Source organism: Muntiacus reevesi, chromosome 8 (genome assembly GCF_963930625.1).
Source record: "Muntiacus reevesi chromosome 8, mMunRee1.1, whole genome shotgun sequence".
NCBI lineage: Eukaryota > Metazoa > Chordata > Mammalia > Artiodactyla > Cervidae > Muntiacus > Muntiacus reevesi.
In genome coordinates this window covers 8,064,089-8,082,877 of record NC_089256.1, presented here as the reverse complement: position 1 = coordinate 8,082,877, position 18,789 = coordinate 8,064,089, and the positions used below count along the sequence as shown (strand labels likewise).

Sequence of the window (18,789 nt, the reverse complement as noted above, 5' to 3'; positions counted from 1 at the left end):
GTCCAGTATTCTTGCCTGGAGGATCCCATGGATGGAAGAGCCTGGCGGGCCACAGTCAATAGGGTAGCAAAGAGTTGGACACAACTGAAGCAATTTAGCATGCACACATGAACTTCTGATACACAGCATTGTTTGTTTATTATTAAACATAACCTTTGATTGCAATACACTGTCATCATTGGTCCCGTGCATAGATAGCCCTCTTTCATTCTACTTTGGTGTTTCCTGTATTTCTTTCTCTCTAATTTAATGCCAACATGAATCCATCAGTCAACCTAGGACTAGAATGTTGACAACCAGGCACCTCTGTGCCTCCGTGGTTCAGCCTTGCCAACCCCCCACCCTGCCTCAAAGCCGCCACTCCTGAATTTTGTATTTGCCCTTCCTTGTAGATTTTTTAGATACATATAGTATGTGTCTAGAATATGCCTTGTTTAATTTAGTTCTCAGACTTTCTAGTTTGCTCCTTCTGTTCCCATACCACACTGTTTTCATTACCGTGTGAGTAGTGAAAGTGTTATTCACTCAGTTGTGTCCAGTTCTGCGACCCTATGGGCTGTAGCCCGGCTCCTCTATGCATGGAATTCTCCAGGCAAGAATCCTGGAGTGGGTAGCCATTTCTTTCTCCAGGGGATTTTCCTGACCCAGGGATTGAACCGGGGCCTCCTGCATTGCAGGCAGATTCTTTACCATCTAAACCATCAGGGAAGCCCATTCATTTCCATAACTTTGAGTAAACTTGCTTTCTGGTTGGCAACTCCTGCTCTCCACACGCTCATTCTTCTTCTTTCAAAAGAGACACTTCAGGAGGAATGGGGGTCCCATCCCTGAGGGCCCCAAGCGTGCCCTGCATGGGATGAGTACCTTGCTCCCCGCTTTAGTCTCCCCATGTTGGACATGCTTCTTTCAGTAGGGGCAGCCAGTTTGTTCCCATGGCTGCAGCAGCAGAGAAAACTTCTTAAGGGTGTTGGGATGACCCGTGGTGTAGGGTGCACACCAGCCAGGCCTCCTCCGCCCGCTCCCCCCAGGGCTCCTCTCCCCACATGACAGGGGGCTGTCCTAGCCCAGGGGCAGAGTGTCCAGCCATCGTGCAGCTCCCTGGGGCAGGCTCCAAGCTGAAAACAGTCAGACTTTATGGGAAAGTTTTCAGCTGAGTCAGAAGCATCCTTCCAGCCGACCAAGGAGCCGTAGCAGAGTGTTGCTAATTTTGTCTGCCTGCAGGAACTTGCTGGAGGCTTCTTGAGCTGGGTGGTAGGAAAAGGCTACTTTTAAATTTGTTACCTGCACCAGAAGAGCTGGGTCATAGTTTACTTTGTAGAGATGAAGGCTCTTTGCAGCTGCCTCCCTTGCCCCAGGCACCAGGTCGCCTACTCCCATGGGCCCAACACCCATGATGTCCAAAGCAGAGCCATGGGGGGCACAAGGACAAGAGCCAGTCCCTGCCTGTGGGGTCTCACAGTCCTCAGGGGCGAAGATGACGTCACCACGATGTCAGGTGATGCCCAGGATGTCACATGGGGTAGGTCCATCCCCAAATGCTCCCAGTCACCCAGATGGGCACTTGACTAAGACCCCTAGGGTACAGCCATTTCCAGTGAGAAATGGACACTGACTTTTTAAAATTTAACAGACTAGATTTTCTCCAACAATTGATTGTTGTTCCCTCAAAGTATCTGCTGGGAAAACTGTGAACTTCCCCCCATATTACACAAGAGAGATTCTTTGAACACATCTTAGAGGTAACGTTGCCTTCAGAGGCAATGGATATCCTTCTTACCCATCAGTGGAGCTAACTCTTACTCAGCTAAGAGAGCTAAACTTCTCTTAATTGCCACCTCCTCCAGGAAGCCATCCTGCACACTCCCAGGCTGGCTTACGTGACCCCTCTTAGTGGCTCCCACAGCTCCCCCTACAATTCCTTCTCTTAAGCATAGACCCTACTGGACTTATTTCAGTCTCCCTGTCCTGTCTGCCATCCCATGAACCTCTGTGTCTGGCTCCGTACTCAGGACCTGCAAAGCACGTCTATACGTAGAAGTCTGACGAATACATGAATGAGTGATGAGCCTCAGTTGGACAAGACTTTATCCTCAGAGTTCACAAACATGACATTAGGACTCGGGTATCCCTCCAAACCCTTCTTGAGAAGGCTTTCATTAAAACAGTGATTTTTTTTGGTGCCTTGGCTTCTCCATCTGCAGGATGGACCAGTGAAGTTATCTTCCGTGGTTCAAGTTTGCTGCTGAAGCAGACTGGCCTTGGCCTTGTACTAGGGTGGAGGCTGAACTCGGAATCCTCTCCAGCACAGCTTCCCACACCCCAGCCAGGTTCTCAGAAGTTGGGCAAGAGATGGGAGCATCTTCCTTCTCCCCACTCTCTCCAAACCCCAGCACACACAGGCTTCTTCAGGCTGCCTCTGCTTGGAGGTTGAGAAGCCTCAACAGGGGCCAAGGCCATGAAGCCCCCAGGACGGGAGTCCCCAACACTCGCCTGGAGCCATTCATTAATCCTCACAGCTGGGGGAGTGCAGCAGCTAACACCTCCTGGCTTTGGCAAGGCCAGGCATGGCTGCAGAGTAAGCAGAACACCATCTCTAGCCCTACTGAGATCTTGGCCAGCAGGGCAGAGAGTATCAGTGGAGGGAAAATCCAGAAACAGAGGATTCAGGTCAGCAGATCCCTTATTCTTTTGACAGTTCTGTGGCTAAAATGGGCCTCACCTGGTACAGCCTCTGAGCTGCCAGCCTTGCCTTCCAAATAATAGCAGATTGTAACCAGCTAGCCTCAGGCTTCCCTGGTAACTCAGCTGGCAAAGAATCCATCTGTAATGCAGGAGACCCCCATTCTATTCTTGGGTTGGGAAGATCCCTTGGAGGAGGGATAGGCTACCCACTCCAGTATTCTTGGGCTTCCCTGGTGGCTAAGATGGTAAAAAATCCGCCTGCAATGCAGGAGACTTGGGTTCAATCCCTGGATTAGGAAGATCCCGTGGAGGAGGGCATGACAACCCACTCCAGCATTCTTGCCTGGAGAATCCCCATGGACAGGGGAGCCTGGTGGGCTGCATGCATTGGCTCTAAAGAGTTGGAGGTGACTACACACGCACCAGCCAGCCTCAACATCATCTCCCTCAGTAAGCCTACCTGGCCTGTGCCAACAGCTTGGGAGCCACGACCCTGGGTTTCCAAGGCTCCCCTAACATGAATCTCACAGGCCTCCTCGGCCTTGCCATTCACTTTTTCTTGTGCATTGAAGCCTAATTTGATTGGGTTCAGTCAGAGTCACTGCCAAGATGAAATGTGACTTCTGTTCGCCAAGTGTCAGCTGGTGTAAAGGACCCGCAGCCTTCTTGCCAATCCACTTGCCCCCCTGGTAGAAGCCGAGGCCCAGAGGAGGATGGGAAGGCTGCTCTGCCAGATGGTGGCCGAGGCCAGCCAGAGCCCAGGGCTGCCAGCTGCTCGGTCATTTCCCAGTCAGCTGTGAGGTGGAACGGGCCACACATGACCTGAATATTAGAGTCTTCTTGTCCCCAGCTTGTTGTCCAGCCCCCAGCTGTACATCCACTCCCTGGCCACCCCATCCCGCCTGCCTGCTCCCATACTCTTCATCCCCGGGAATAATGAATTGTTCAGCTGGGTGAGGAGGGAGGTGAAGATAAGCAGTGCTGATGGGCTGAGCAGCAGAGAGGGCGAAGTAATGGTCACGGAGGGAGGGGAGAGGCGGTGGCTAATCGGCGGTCACTGGGTTCCTGAAGGGGCACTGAGGGGCGATCCTGAGGTCTGTGGTGTGGCCCAGGATGTGGGTTGGAGGAGCGTGGCCCCGAGGATGAGGCAGTCCAGAACCAGGAGGCTGAGTGATTGAGAGGGTTGTGCCTGTGGAAAAATCCATCTTCATGGGGTGGCAGGTATCGGTGGAGAGGGGACCAGGGAGGCCAGGCCAGAGCCCTGACAAATGAGTGGCTAGAGGTCCGCAGATGGCAGCGTGGAGGATCAGGAGAGGATGGAGCCAAGCGGTGTGAGCCACAGAGGAGCTGAGACTTCTCACAGCACATGGAGGCTGTGAGCTTTGTGTGTGGCTGACGAAGCAAGGGGTCCTGCCCACCTCCTGCCCTGAGTCACCAACCCAGGGAAGGTTGAAGGGTCAGGGGTGTCCTGGGAGAGGATGCTGGGTTCAGTTATGGTGAGGTGCCATATCTGTGTGCAGCAGCACTTCCAGAGGGCACAGTGGCAGGTCTGAGGCTGGGGGAGCCAAGGTCTGGCGTCAGAGGTCAGGAGGCATGGAGCACTACGCGGGGCAGCACTTTAGAGACACGATAGCCACTGGATGGAGGCTCTTCCAAGCATCACAATCTAACAGGTCTTCTTGTCACTTATTCTACCTTCCTTTGCTTCTGTGATCCATTTACTCTTCCCATTTCCTGGAAGCTTGTGCCTTCGTGTTTCTTGAATTCCTTTTTCATTTTGCTGGAGTATCTCCTGACGTAACTTTCAGCCTGGGGCTGCAGAGGCTCTTAGAACCGCTGAACACATCTGAAAATGCAGCTGCTATTCACTCCATGGTAGTGTAGCTCCAATCTGCTTGGAAGCACAGTGGAGTCTTTAGATGAGAATATTTTGCTGCTGAGTCCTGGGTCAGGGAGCTGGTGGGTGGGCCAGCCCCTCGGGCACTCCCACCTGATAGAGGTGTCTGTGCCCATGATGCTTGTTGGCATTGAGTTCATCTGAAGATGCTGCTTTTGTCCTGGCTGTAGTCACAACCTTTTTTTGTTGGAGAAACAGTGAAGCTTGGTAAAGGAAAACTCCAGATTCTATGAGCTTTCTAGATGTAAGCTGAGGTCTCTGTTGGCCGTGAGAGGGCCAGTTGGTAGAGGGTTGCAGTATTTTAGAAGTGAGCAGGTAATGACACATTCATCCATTTGTATAGTGAGCTAAGTGGATTGACACCTGATAGATGCAGTCCTAGAGGGTGGGGGAACTGCCTCGTTAGGGAGGAGGTGACACTTAATTTGAGTCCTGAAAGAGGACCTACAGATGGCTGGCAGGCAGTATAGGGAAGGGTGTCCTAGCTGAGGGAACAGCATGAAGGAGGCCTAGAGGCGTGCAGGCAATGCTGTGAGTCCTTAGACACCAAAACCACGGTCTGTGAAAAGTGATTAGTACAGTGTCTGACATTTGGTGTGTAGGTGTGCTTGCCCACATGGATGTCTTCTTTCTTTCCCTGAAAACAAACTGTCTGCTCAAGTTCGGATGTCAGAGCTGTCACTGAAAGCTTCCCCCATCTGCTGACCATCGTCTAAACTGTTTCAAAATAATTTCATATCTTGACCTTAAAAATGTTCATCTTTTTTTTTTTTTTTTCAAAATATGAATGCAGGAATGGGGGTACGGTGATAACTGGTATCTTGGCATCTCCCCACCATCAGCAGAGAAGGCTTCTAGGGGCCCAGATAAGGAGCTTAAGGCACCAAGTGCCTAGATCTCCACTGCCTTCACATAGACCATCAAAACCAGATGAACTAATGCACCTGTTTTATTGACAAGAAAACAGAGCTCCTGGGATGTTTTGTGGGTCATGCAGGGGGTAAGTGGTGGAGAATTATCAAAAATTCAGCTCACTGGAGAACTTTGGAAATGACTGCCTTGTGATATTTTTAGCACAGAACCAGACATCCAGCCTGGCTCCAGTGAGTCTTCATCAAGAGTAGAGCATTGTTGTCAATTAGGGTGACGTACTGGGGCATTTTTAGGACCATAATAAGTAAATTATTTACTATTTTTAAAGGGTCCTCTTGGGCTGATGACATAAGACATACTGTAGAGAGAACGCCTTTGGAACAAGAGGCATGTTATGCCATACCATCGTCACAAGGCATAGATAGAGGTGTTGCTACCCCAGTTTTACAGATGAGAAAAATGTGACTCTGGGAGGAAGAGCCAGCTCTCTGGACCATTGGGGGTGAGAGCAGGAGCTGGGATTCCAAGTCAGCCCTTTCTACCTACTTTGTCTGTTGAGGCCAAAAGGTGGGAAGGTGGGAAGGTACCTCGCTTGCGTTGTGTCCACACCCACCCACCAAGGAGACAAGGCATTCCTAACTCAGCCAGTGATTAATTTTTTTAATATAAACTTGTTTTTGAAGTATAACATATAGGATGAAAGTATACTAGTTTCAGGTGATTAAGCCTGATGATTTTTACAAACTAAACATACTAGTATTGCCAGAAGTCAAAATCAAGGAGCAGAACAATATCCAGTCCTCCCTAGTCACTGCTGCTTACCATGCCTGATTTCATGCTCAATGTCACCACTGCCCGATTTCATCATCCTGCTATTGAGCTCTATACAGATAAGGTTTCACCATACGTACTTCACTTCGAGTTATTGAGTGGTTCATTTTTTTTTTTTTTTTAATGTAATTGTGGTTCCTTTCGGCTTCCCAGGTGGTGCTAGTGGTAAAGAACCCACCTGCCAATGCAGGAGACATAAGAGACCTGGGTTCGATCTCTGGGTTGGGACGATCCCCTGGAGGTGGGAATGGCAATCCACTCCAGTATTCTTGCCTGGAGAATCCCATGGACACAGGAGTCTGGCGGGCTACAGTTCAAAGGGTCACAAAGAGTCAGACACAACTGAAAGCGATTTAGCACGCACACACGTGGTCCTTCATTCTCATGGCTGATTAGTATTCTACTATAAGAAGAGACTGGGGGCTTCCCAGGTAGCTCAGCTGGTAAAGAATCCACTCGCAATGCCGAAGACCTGGGTTTGATCCCTGGGTTGGGAAGATCCCCTGGAGAAGGGCATGGCAAGCCACTCCAGTATCCTTGCCTGGAGAATCCCATGGACAGAGGAGCCTGGAAGGCTACAGTCCCTGGGGTCGCAAAGAATCGAACACGACTGACCAAGTAAGCACACACAGCATGAGAAGAGACTGCTAAGCACCCATGAGAGTGAAGGGACTTGGCGACTAAACACCACACACACCACAGCGTAAGAAGAGACACAGCTGGTGTGTGCACTCCACCACGGGTGGAGGGTAGAATTCTTGAAGCATCCAAGCACATGCATTTTGGTGAGCCTGTATATACCAGGGGAGGCTGTGGGCCATAGATTCAGTCTCAGTGGACACTCCCAGTTTTCCGGAATGGTTGTGCCAGTTTACACACCCTCCTGAAGCCATATGAGAGCCCCAGTTGCTCCACATCCTCACCAGCATTTACCACAACCTTATTTTCACTTCAGCCATCGTTGTTGGCATATAACAGAGTCACATCATGGTGTTAATTTCAACTTCTCTGATGCTTCTTGAAATTGAGTGCCTTTTTGTGTATTTATTGGTTATTTGGAAATTCAGTTTTGCAAACAATGATTCCTTTTTAAATTCATTTTTGTTTTTGTCAGAAAATATTTCTGAGAGTGGCTCCCACGCTGAAAGATGCTGTATTTCTCTTCCCACCTGGGTGATCATTTCTAAGCCTTGACATCTGGCAGTTCTGAGAATGGCTCTAAAGCCAGAGGGAGCAAGAGAGAGGAGTTGGGGGATGGCCCAGGCCATGCTGGACATCCTCAGAGCTCTGGAAGCTCCACAGCCATAGCAGGGACTTTCTCAGTGTGCTCTGGGGTTGCTGCGAAGTCATCAGTTAAAGTTCCCCCAGAAATTAGAGATGGTTTATTTTTCACATTGAGGGCCAAAGTCATTCTCTGGACTCCAGCCCCTCTTGCTTCCCTCGATTCCTTTGGAGTTTGGGCTCTGGATTGATTTCAGTGACTATGGAGGAATGGGGAAAAACAGAGCTCTTTCCCTCTCTTCAGCTCCTAAGTGGGCAGGGGACACACGGAACTGAGCTTGCTGACCAGGCTTAGCATTCTGGACACTGAAGACTTAGTATGTGCCTGGAGCTTTAAAAGCTCTTACAAAAGCTCTTAAATCCTGGCAGTGACTGTCAAACCTTAACAGCTCCAAATTTTCCTGTTGCAAAATACAAACCCATCTCCCGTCACTCAAAGAAAGAATTGCTGTCCTCCCAGCAGCTCTTAGTCACTCAGTCATTTCCAACTCTTTGTGACCCCATGGACTGTAGCCCACCAGGCTCCTCTGCCTGTGGGGATTCTTCAGGCAAGAATACTAGAGTGGGTTGCCATGCCCTCCTCCAAGGGATCTTCCCAATCCAGGGATTGAGCCCTGATCTCCCACATTGCAGGCAGATTCTTTACCATCTGAGCCACCTGGGAAGCCCGACCTCCCAGTAGACCCCATCTCATTAACAGCCCTGCCCAAGCTCATCCTCACAAAGGGTGACCTGGATGGGGAAGAGATAGTCAGAGGTGCCAAATGCCTGACACCTACTATGTGCTGGTTACTGTGCCAAGTGCGTTATACTTTCTAACTCATTTAACCCTCATCACAAGCCTCCTGCCCTGTTCTCAGGGGGTTTACATGAGTATGGGGAGCTAAGTCAGAAACCTTGCCAGTTGAGAGCAATTTATTTCCATAGCTTGAAACAGCTATAGAAGACACACCCCAAGGTAGCAAGTTAATTCATTCATTTAATGGACAGTTTCTGGGCCATCCCCCTGTGACAGGCCCAGGCTGGGGGTTGGGGGCCCTAAGACAGATGTGTCAGGCTGATGTCTTTTAAATTCACCATCTCCTTGTAATTTAACAATGAATGAGGAGGTAAAAGGGACAGGACAACTAAATGCAACGAATGATTCTTAGCTGGGCTGTTTTGCTAGAAAGGACATTTTGAAACTGTGGGTGATCCTTGAATGGGGCCTGGGTATTATTAATCCATGGCAGTAGTGCCACATAATCTGGTTTAATGGCTGCACTGTAGTACATACAGGAGAATGACCCCATTGCCCATTTGTTAGGAAACGCATACTAAAGTAATTAGGGGTGACTGGGCATCAGGTTGGCAACTTACTCTCAAATGGGTCAAGAATAAAGTTCTTTGTACCATACTCACAAACTTTCTGTAACTTCATTGTTTTCAGAATAAATGTTTTTAATTTTAAAATTTTTAAAATAATTGTATGTGTTTATTTATGGCCATGCTGAATTCCTGTTGCTCTGAGGACTTTTCTCCAGTTGTGTCTGGCAGGGGCTACTCTCTAGTTGCAGTGTGGCGGCTTCTCCTGGTGTGGAACATGGACTCTGAGTGCTTGGGCTTTGTAGTTGCAACATGCGGGCTGGGTGGTTTCAGCTCCTGGGCTCTGGGGCACAGGCTCGGTAGTTGTGGTGCACGAGCTTAGTTGCTCCATGGCATGTGGGATCTTCCTGGATTAGGGATTGAACCCATGTCTCCTGTATTGGCAAGTGGATTCTTTACCACTGAGCCACCAGGGAAGCCCTAAAAATTTTTTTAAGGTAAAAAAAAAGAAAATGAAATAGAAAGTCCTTGCCATGTTCTCTGGGTGAAGGATGAGAGCACTTCCAGTCAAGGTGGTGCCCAGGCCTGTTCCACCAATACACCAAGAGTGGGGGCCGGTTTCCCTAGCTCCCGCCAGGCACCGTGCCGAGGGGGAGGCGCTGTGATTTTGTCATTTCCTTTAATCTTCTCTGGGAACCTGGGGATTGTTGCTCCATTTTACAAGTGAAGAAACAAGCGCTCCCAGTTCCGTTCTCAAAGGCACAGACTTAGAGTTGGCAGAGTTGGAGCTTGAAATCAGGGACTTCGAATTCCTGGAGATCCCCCAGAGGGCATATGCCAGAAGAGGGGGGTGTCTGATGGCCCTGAAGAACGTGAGAAGGGGAACATGGCTGGCAGGGTCCACGTTGAAATGGGCAGGTGTGAGAGCAGAAAAGGCGTCTTGGTGGCAGGGCAGCCCCTTTCAGTCCAGTTCAGCCGCTCAGATGTGTCGACTCTTTGCAACCCCATGAATCGCAGCACGCCAGGCCTCCCTGTCCATCACCAACTCCTGGAGTTTACTCAAACTCATGTCCATTGAGTTGGTGATGCCATCCAACCATTTCATCCTCTGTCATCCCCTTCTCCTCCTGCCTTCAATCTTTTCCAGCATCAGGGTCTTTTGCAATGAGTCAGTTCTTCACATCACGTGACCAAAGTATTGGAGTTTCAGCTTCAACATCAGTCCTTCCAATGAATATTCAGGACTGATTTCCTTTAAGATGGACTAGTTGGATCTCTTGCAGTCCAAGGGACTCTCAAGAGTCTTCTCCAACACCACAGTTCAAAAGCATCAATTCTTCAGTGCTCAGTTTTCTTGATAGTCCAACTCTCACATCCATACATGACTACTGGAAAAACCATAGCTTTGACTAGATGGACCTTTGTTGACAAAGTAATGTCTCTGCTTTTTAAAATGCTATCTAGGTTGGTCATTAACTTTCCTTCCAAGGAGCATGAAAATAAAAGATTTTCATGCCTGCAGTCACCATCAACAGTGATTTTGGAGCCCCCAAAAATAAAGTCTGACACTGTTTCCCATCTAATTGCCATGAAGTGGTAGAACCAGATGCCATGATCTTAGTTTTCTAAATGTTGAGCTTTAAGCCAACTTTTTCACTCTCCTCTTTCACTTTCATCAAGAGCCTCTTTAGTTCTTCACTTTCTGCCATAAGAGTGGTGTCATCTGCATATCTGAGGTTATTGATATTTCTCCTGGCAATCTTGATTCCAGCTTGTGCTTCATCCAGCCCAGCGTTTCTCATGATGTACTCTGCTTATAAGTTAAATAAGCAGGGTGACAATATACAGCCTTGGTGTACTCCTTTCCCTATTTCAAACCAGCCTGTTGTTCCATGTCCAGTTCTAACTGTTGCTTCCTGACCTGCATACAGATTTCTCAGGAGGCAGGTCAGGTGGTCTGGTATTCCCATCTCTTTCAGAATTTTCCACAGTTTGTTGTGATCCACACAGTCAAAGGCTTTGGCATAGTTGATAAAGCAGAAGTAGATGTTTTCCTGGAACTCTCTTGCTTTTTCAATAATCCAGCAGATGTTGGCAATTTGATCTCTGGTTCCTCTGCCTTTTCTAAATCCAGCTTGAACATCTGGAAGTTCACGGTTCATGTATTGCTGAAGCCTGGCTTGGAGAATGTTGAGCATTACTTTACTAGTGTGTGAGATGAGTGCAATTGTGCGGTAGTTTGAGCATTCTTTGGCATTGCCTTTCTTTGGGATTGGAATGAAAACTGACCTTTTCCAGTCCTGTGGCCACTGCTGAGTTTTCCAAATTTGCTGGCATATTGAGTGCAGCACTTTCACAGCATCATGCTTTAGGATTTGAAATAGCTCAACTGGAATTCCATCACCTCCACTAGCTTTGTTGATAGTGATGCTTCCTAAGCCCCAAGGCAGCCTGTCTAGGTGGGTGCAGACCTCATGGTGGGAGAGATGAGCATCAGTGACCTGAAAAGTGGTCGGAGCCAGAGTAATAATCTTCGGACTGTGTGAGCCTGGGAGGCAGGAGGCCCTCTCCTTCTTCATACTTTAAAGTGATCTTCCATTACTGTGTGGTGTTTAAAGGAAGCAGCGTGAAGCTCCACATACAGGCTTTTGTGCTGTGCTTGTCCAGACAAGCCTCTTTCCCTCTGAGCCTGTCTCCTTTTTTCTGAAGTAGATGGCGTCAACTCTAAATGAAATAAACCTAACGTAGCAAAGGGACAGAATAGAAGCTCAATAAATGTGGCTAAGAGATAAGAGTTTTCAGTTTCTAGGTGCCTGGGTCCAACTCCCAGCTTTGCCATTTACCAGCTGCGTGTCTTTGGACAAGTAACTTACCTGCTCTGTATTTCTATTTCTTCCTCCTTAAAATGGGGATAATAATAGCTCCTACCCAGTTCCCACATGAGTGGGTACAGTCACGTCTGACTCTTTATGACCCCATGGACTGTAGGCTCCTCCATCTGTGGAATTCTCCAGGCAAGAATACTGGAGTGGATTGTCATTTTCTTCTCCAGGGTATCTTCGCAACCCAGAGATCAAACCCAGGTCTCCTGCATTGCAGGCAGATTCTTTACCATCTGAGCCACCAGGGAAGTCTAAAGAGCAAATGAGTTGGGAGAGATAAAAAGCTTAGGTCAGCACCTGACCTACATAACACACCTTCAGTAAACAGTAGCTACAACTGTATTTCATCTCTCATGTTACCTGGTAAGTAAGTAGCAATTTCTCATTAAATAAGGACTTAAGGGTTTTTTCTCCCTAATGTCCAGCGGCGCAGGCAGCAAGCACTGGTTCTATAGGAACTAAAAGGAGATCATGGGAAGGTCAAGAGGTCAAAGATGGGACAATTCAGGTGGAGAGGCAGGGAAAGGGGTTCGCAGAGGCCTAATTTTGGGGACAGTGCAAAGCTTGGATGAGAACCAGGTGGGGAAAGTGGGAGGAGAGCTGGGTGCAGGGGTGTTGCTAGGGGAGAGATAAGGACATCTCGAGGGGGGTGTCAGGTGTTGGCCTAAGCATGTTGACCATGTGACCACAAAACTCTGGGTGAGTGATCTGCTTTCTAGGCCTGGGAATGAAGGGATGTCTGGGCCTCCCTGGTCAGCCTAAAGAGTTTGTATGAGGATCGAAAGAGGATACAGAGGTAAGAGCATTTAAAACCACCAACACTACACCCAGATATGCCACCAGGCAGCCTTGCCCCACATGAAGGATGCCTGGGTATGCTCTTGTGTGTGGCTCCCAATGCAGCAGTCAAGTCCGGCTTTGATTTTAAGCGTTCTTCTCATTAACTCTGCAGCTCCAATAAATGAAAATTCCTATAAAATGTACTCTCAACATTCCCCCATTCTTTCCATTCCCTTGTGATATTATTCCTATCACAGCTCTTGTGTTAGTGCTTACCACTTACAGTTTTATTGTACCTTAGCATGTTATAGAATGCTTTTTAAACATCACATGTTCTATTGACCAAAAAAAAGTGCTAAGATGCAGCTGCAGGCCTCTAGCATGTTCCTGTGGGCTTGGGAAAACTAGGGCTGCACAAGCCACATAAGGCAGCAAATGACAGCATCCTCTTCATTCCTGATCCAGCTGAGTAGCACCATTCCCATCTCTCCAGACCTCCCAGCTTGTTCCTATCTTATACCTCTATGTTTTTACCTGTTCTCTCTGCCTAGAACACATCCCAACTCACATCACATAAAACATCACATAAATTCACCCTTCAAAACCCCATTTCAGGTATCCTCCCTTTAAAGCTTTTCAAGCAATGGCCTGACTTCTGTCTTTGTGCATGTAATAATTTCTGCATATGTTAACTCTACTACAGTTATTCATGTATTTAAACCTCCAGACGTCGAGCCTTCCTCCACTTTCAGGGCTGTCTTTGGCCTTACCTTAGAGCTCTTTGTACTGGACTCTTGGTATCCCCAGAGTCCGATCAGAGGACCTGAAAGAGAATAAGAGCTTCATAAGTGTGTCTGCAATAAACCTAGTTAAAGCTTGGTCCTATGTCCAGAGGTTCCATGGCTTACGACTTTTAGTTCATGAATTTTTCCAGAAATAGACATTAGAAGAAAATGCAGTCTTCCACTGACTATCAAAAGAGATTATGAGGAGAAGTTTGAGGTTTTATTTTATTTTTTTTAATTTTTTTTTCCATTTATTTTTATTAGTTGGAGGCTAATTACTTTACAATATTGTAGTGGTTTTTGCCATACTTTGACATGAATCAGCCATGGATTTACATGTGTTCCCCATCCCGATACCCCTTCCCGCCTCCCTCTCCATCCCATCCCTCTGGGTCTTCCCAGTGCACCAGCCCTGAGCACCCGTCTCATGCATCCAACCTGGGCTGGTGATCTGTTTCACCCTTGATAGTATACGAAATTTGAGGTTTTAAAGACATTCCAAATAGCCCCCGCCCCAGCTGTTTCTAAGAGGATACACCCTAGGTCAGCCGTCTCACTTTTATCATGACCTGCAATGAGGAGTATTGTTTGCATTGAGACACAGTGAACGCGTACATCGGAAAGAAGGCTTTCGTGGAACAGTATTCATCCCTTATTATGGGCATGCCTCTGTGTTTTTTTCTTTTCTTTCCCTTTCTTTTCTTTATCGCTGGTCACCACCCAATGAATTGATTCTATGAGTCTTTAGTCTGTTGCACCCACAATTTGAAAAACACTGCTCTAAGCCTTCAGTTTCTCCTAATATGACCAGAGAAAGCCTCTCAGAGGAGCTCAGGGCCCTGAAGGGCAGCCCCGGGGCAGGCAGCTGGGACTGCGCATGGGGTGGGTGGGAGAGATGTGAGGACAGGCTCTCACAAGACTCTGACCCTCCTCCCTCTCCTTGCAGCCGAGCCCCTGCCGCTGATGGACCTGTGCCGGAGATGCATCCGCCTGGCCCTGGGCCGCCAGCGCCTGCAGGACATCAGCTCCCTGCCTCTGCCTCAGTCTCTCAAGAACTATCTGCAGTACCAGTGAGCGGGGCAGCAGGGGCACCCACAGCCTGGGCCTGTCCCTTCTCGGTCACACAATACCACACACACAGCAAGGAGTCTCCCTCCCCACCCCGGTTTGCCGGAACATTCAGTTCTTTGAAAGGCCGGGACGTCTTCCCCAGTTTGGAAACACAATGTCTGTTGCCAAAAGGATTTGCTGCCTTGGAAGCCACCCTCCCAAGTCAGACACCTCTTTGGAAGCCAGGAAGAGCCTGGAGCCTGCGCCGGGTTGGAGATCCTGCTCCGCTGAGCAGGACACAGCGGCCACCGATATTGATCCACGAGCCTGTTTCCTTATTCAAGAGAATGAATAAAACATTTGGGCAGGAGACTCTGTGTTGTGGCCCCGCTGCAGACAGGGCCAGGGGAAAATTGGCCCGCTCTGGGGAGAACTTTGCCTCTGAATAATGAATGGTGAAAGCCGCTTGACGCGTGCCCTTTGTGCCCCCCGCGCCCCTCCTGGAGCAGCAGGATTGTCAGGACACTTTGGGACTCTCTGCCCCTTTGAAAGACTTGTGACCCAGGGATGCCCAGCTGTGGAGTTGGCGAGTGGACAAAACGGTGTTGAGACTCGTCCCAGCTTACCTCTCTGAATGTTGTTTACCTCCCCTCTCATGAGCTCCCCATCCTGACCCCCAGTCTTTGGATTCTCCGGGCACCTCTCTTCAGGGAAGCTGAGTCTGACAAATTCACCCCAGGGAATGAGTGTCTCCTTTATTATTGTTGTTATTTTAAGTAGTGGTGCATTTTTTAAAAGAGGAGTGTGATGAGGGCAGTACTTAGTCCACAGGTGCTAATGGGGGGCTTGGGGGCCTTGTGACACCCGAGGGGGTGATGTCCTTGGCTGGGGAGCCTTCCGGGGGGCTGAGGGTCTCCAGGCAACTGTCCATTCAGGATGCAGCCTGGCTGCCACAAAGCTTTATTTGAGCGAATTATTTTTTCACTTGAGGATACTCACGCGAGTTTGCTTCTGTTTCACGCGTGTGTGTGTGTGTGTCTGTGTGTCTGTGTGTGTGTGTGCGCGCGCGCGCATGCATGTGTGATGTGCTGTGTATTTATCAGCTTGGGGCCTCGGGGCAGCCTTGTAAGTGGAAGGGTGGACATGGGGAACCTTCTCCACCGGCCTGGCCTGTCCTCCCTGGGGACCCATGCTGCTGCCGCCGCCGCCACCACCACAGGGCATCTCTTGTGTTTCCAACACTCCCTGCCCAGACCGATTTTTAACTGGAAATTGTCACAACAGTGGGACACCAGAGCCCCAGATGGCACTGCCTCCTGCCACCTTAATGTGAATTGACTGATGAATGAAGAGCGTTTCTAATAAAGTCTGTTGTTCAGTCCTTCAGCTGTTTATTCGCTGCTCTTTGGGGAGGGGCTTGGAGGGCGTCTTCTGTCAGCCTAGCTGCCAAACCCTGAGAAGGCAGGCCTGTGCTTCCCTCTCCAGGCACGTCCCATTTCTTCTGTCTGGTTGTCCCCATGTGAGCCCAGACTCTAGGCATTTTACAAAGGCCTGCCCCAGCCAAGAGAACAGGCCTGGGACTGGGGGCCATATAAGGCTAACTACCATGGTGGAAAAACGGGCCAAATTATGGATGCCAGCACTGTGATATCCATGGGATGGCTCTTCAGGGGGCACAGGGTGGAGCAGGATAAACCCAAATGGCCAACAGTTCCAAAGTGACCCAAAAGTGGGGTTGGATGCAACTTTGGCAGGACATGCCATCAACAAGGAGCAGTGCAGATTGCCAAAGGGTGAGCGTCTGGGTCAGCCAGGCTCAGAGTTGGAAGGAAGTCAGGAGCCAGTTCAGGCTGGGGTCTAGGCCAGGACTGGTGCAGTATCCATTCAGCAGTACAGGCCGTCAACACGCACTCTGCCAGCCTCTGAGGACCATGAGTTCAAGCAGATCTATCCATCCCCAGTGGAGTCATTCATGAAGGAAGAGGGAGCTCTTGAAGAGATTGGGGCAGATAGAGCCTGAAGGGAGGGCTTCCTGGAAGAGGCACTCCACACCTGTTTCTTTAGGGAAGACAACCCTGGTGAGAACAGACCAAAAGAACCAGACATGCTGCACACACCCCCAGGGGCCATGTCCTCCACCACTCTGACCCCAGGCCAGGACTCAGCCTCATGCAGGTCTGGGCTGTAGAAGGCAGGTGCCTCCTCAGGCTTCGGGGTCAGGAGGCCTGGGTTTGAATCCAGATTTATATTTGCCGTGACCTTGGATAAGTCACCCTACACAGTATATGGGCTGGACCAGGTTACTGGAGGGTAAGGACCCCTTTCTCAATGCAGAAGTTCCCAGTTTCAGCACCAGCTTTCCAGTTCGATTGTATCCTGCTCATGTAATTCCTTTCCCTCAGCAGCGCCCTCCGAGTCCTCACTTCACGTGCTCCAGGATCACCCTCCCCAAAGAGGTCTGAGCCATTCTCTTCCAGGAAGCCCTCCTAAACCCACCCACCAAAAGTCTACCTGCTCTGAGTCAGTTCCTTGTCTCCTGGGCTGATGATGCCTCTCCTGGCACCTAGGACCCCTGCCCAAGCACGTGAACTGGAGCCCCTCTATGCCCTGTGACCTCATTTGCTCAGTGGCCCATGAGCCTTGGAATGGTAGGACCAGGGCCTGCTCCTTCCCACACAGCGCTGGGACCAAACACATGGACTCAGCAACTCAGCTGGAACCAAACACATGGTCAGGGGTAGAGGGGTCCCATCTACAGTGAGGGTGTCCACAGAACCTGCAAGGAGAATCCGGGGAGGGGAGGCAGGCGGGTGGCAGGGAGGAATTCCTGGATCCTTTGGAATCTCACACCTCTGAGTCCCTGGCCATTCTACAGGCATTGCTGGGCATTTGCATGCGCCCAGCACTGCCTGGGGACAGGAGGGAGGTGTGGGCTGTCTGATGGAGCTCACATTTTAAGCAAAGGTGACGACACACAAGCAAAACAATTGTGAGATGACATCAGAGGGAAAAGATGAGCTGGGCCAAGGGCACCAGAGTGGGGAGCAGAGGGATCCCACTGCCGAGGGCAACCAAGGAAGGGCTCTGGAGAGATGCTGAGTTCTGGAAAAACACAAGGGAGCCAAACAAGTGATAGGGAGTGGGTGGTGGTGCCCCGCTCAACAAGGGGAACTTCCGGCTGCCCCATCCTGCTCCAGGCGGGAGGTTCTGCACCGCTGTGAGCTGAGCTGGGGTCGGGAGCCCCTGTTCTGTTCTCTGCCCCAGGTTCCTTCAGTTCGCCTGTGTATGTGCTACACGTCCAGGCTTCCTGTGTGTTGGTACCTCCTACACACACATGGACTTCTCTGGTGGCTTAGTAGTAAAGAGCGTGCCTGCCAAGCAGGAGATGTGGGTTCGATCCCTGGGTCAGGAAGATCTCCTGGAGAAGGAAGTGGCAACCCACTCCATTATTCTTGCCTGGGAAGTCCATGAACAGAGGAGCCTGGCGGGCAAAGTCCACGGGATCACAAGAGTTGGACATGACTTAGTGACTGACCAACCATCCAACACACACACACACACACACACACACACACACACACTCTCTCTCTCTCTGACAGCTTTTCCTCGGTGGACACCCTGGGCACCTCCTTACCACCCGGGGCCAGTGTCCATCATCACCCACCCCTGGCCCTCTCATCCCTGGCACGTTCTCTGAGGTTCCTGACAGACGCATTTACTCAAACAGTCCTGCTAATCCCTCTTTAATTGTCTGCAAAATAGCACATGGTGGGCCGAGTTCCCCACAGAGCCGCGCCCTGCTGAGTGCCCTCCCATCAGTCCCATCATTCTCTCCTTACCCCAGTGTCACATTCCCACTTTCTGGAGCCACCCCTCCTTCCCTTACTTTCTTCCCATCATTCATGGCAGCAGTTGGCTACTTTAGCCGGGGGCTTTCTTTCACCAAGAAACAAAGGTTTCATCACCTCACGATGTCACAGCCAAAATGGTAGCAGGTGGCAGGCCACAGATTCACATGGTGATTGATCTGCGCCAGGACAGTTTCACCTGCTCCCCAGGACCCCGAGCCAATGTAAGTCACACCCGTGCCTCAGCAAAGGGGCAAAAGAGCCTGCGCATTGCTCCCCAGGTCCACGGTGAGGAGACAAGATCTCCACTTTTAATCTAAAACACAGAAAATTGGTCTGCTGTTCCTTCTAGTTCTGGGGGCCTGAGTCCCATCCCGGTCTACAGATGGGTATTGTTATCCTACTTAGAGTGTGTGTGTGATTTAATGAAATTGAGCCCAACTCAGAAAAAAAATCAAGTAATTGAACAGAAAATCCAGATTTCTGACCTCTTAAAAATTAGGGAGGTGTGGTAAGACCAAGCCCACATTCCTAGCTGGTGATGCTGGCAGAGGCTGAGTAGTGACCGCCCCTTG

General features: G+C 49.8%; 1 protein-coding gene across 1 annotated transcript in view; it reads left to right on the top strand.

Moving 5' to 3' along the window:
• SPSB4 (splA/ryanodine receptor domain and SOCS box containing 4) overlaps positions 1-15,737 on the top strand; it is a 92,403-nt gene extending 76,666 nt beyond the window's left edge. Inside the window, exon 3 of the mRNA XM_065942758.1 lies at positions 14,263-15,737. Coding sequence (XP_065798830.1) covers positions 14,263-14,390 — 128 coding nt within the window. The 3' untranslated portion in view covers positions 14,391-15,737. The remainder of the gene's footprint in view (positions 1-14,262) is intronic.
• Positions 15,738-18,789: the final 3,052 nt, after the last annotated feature.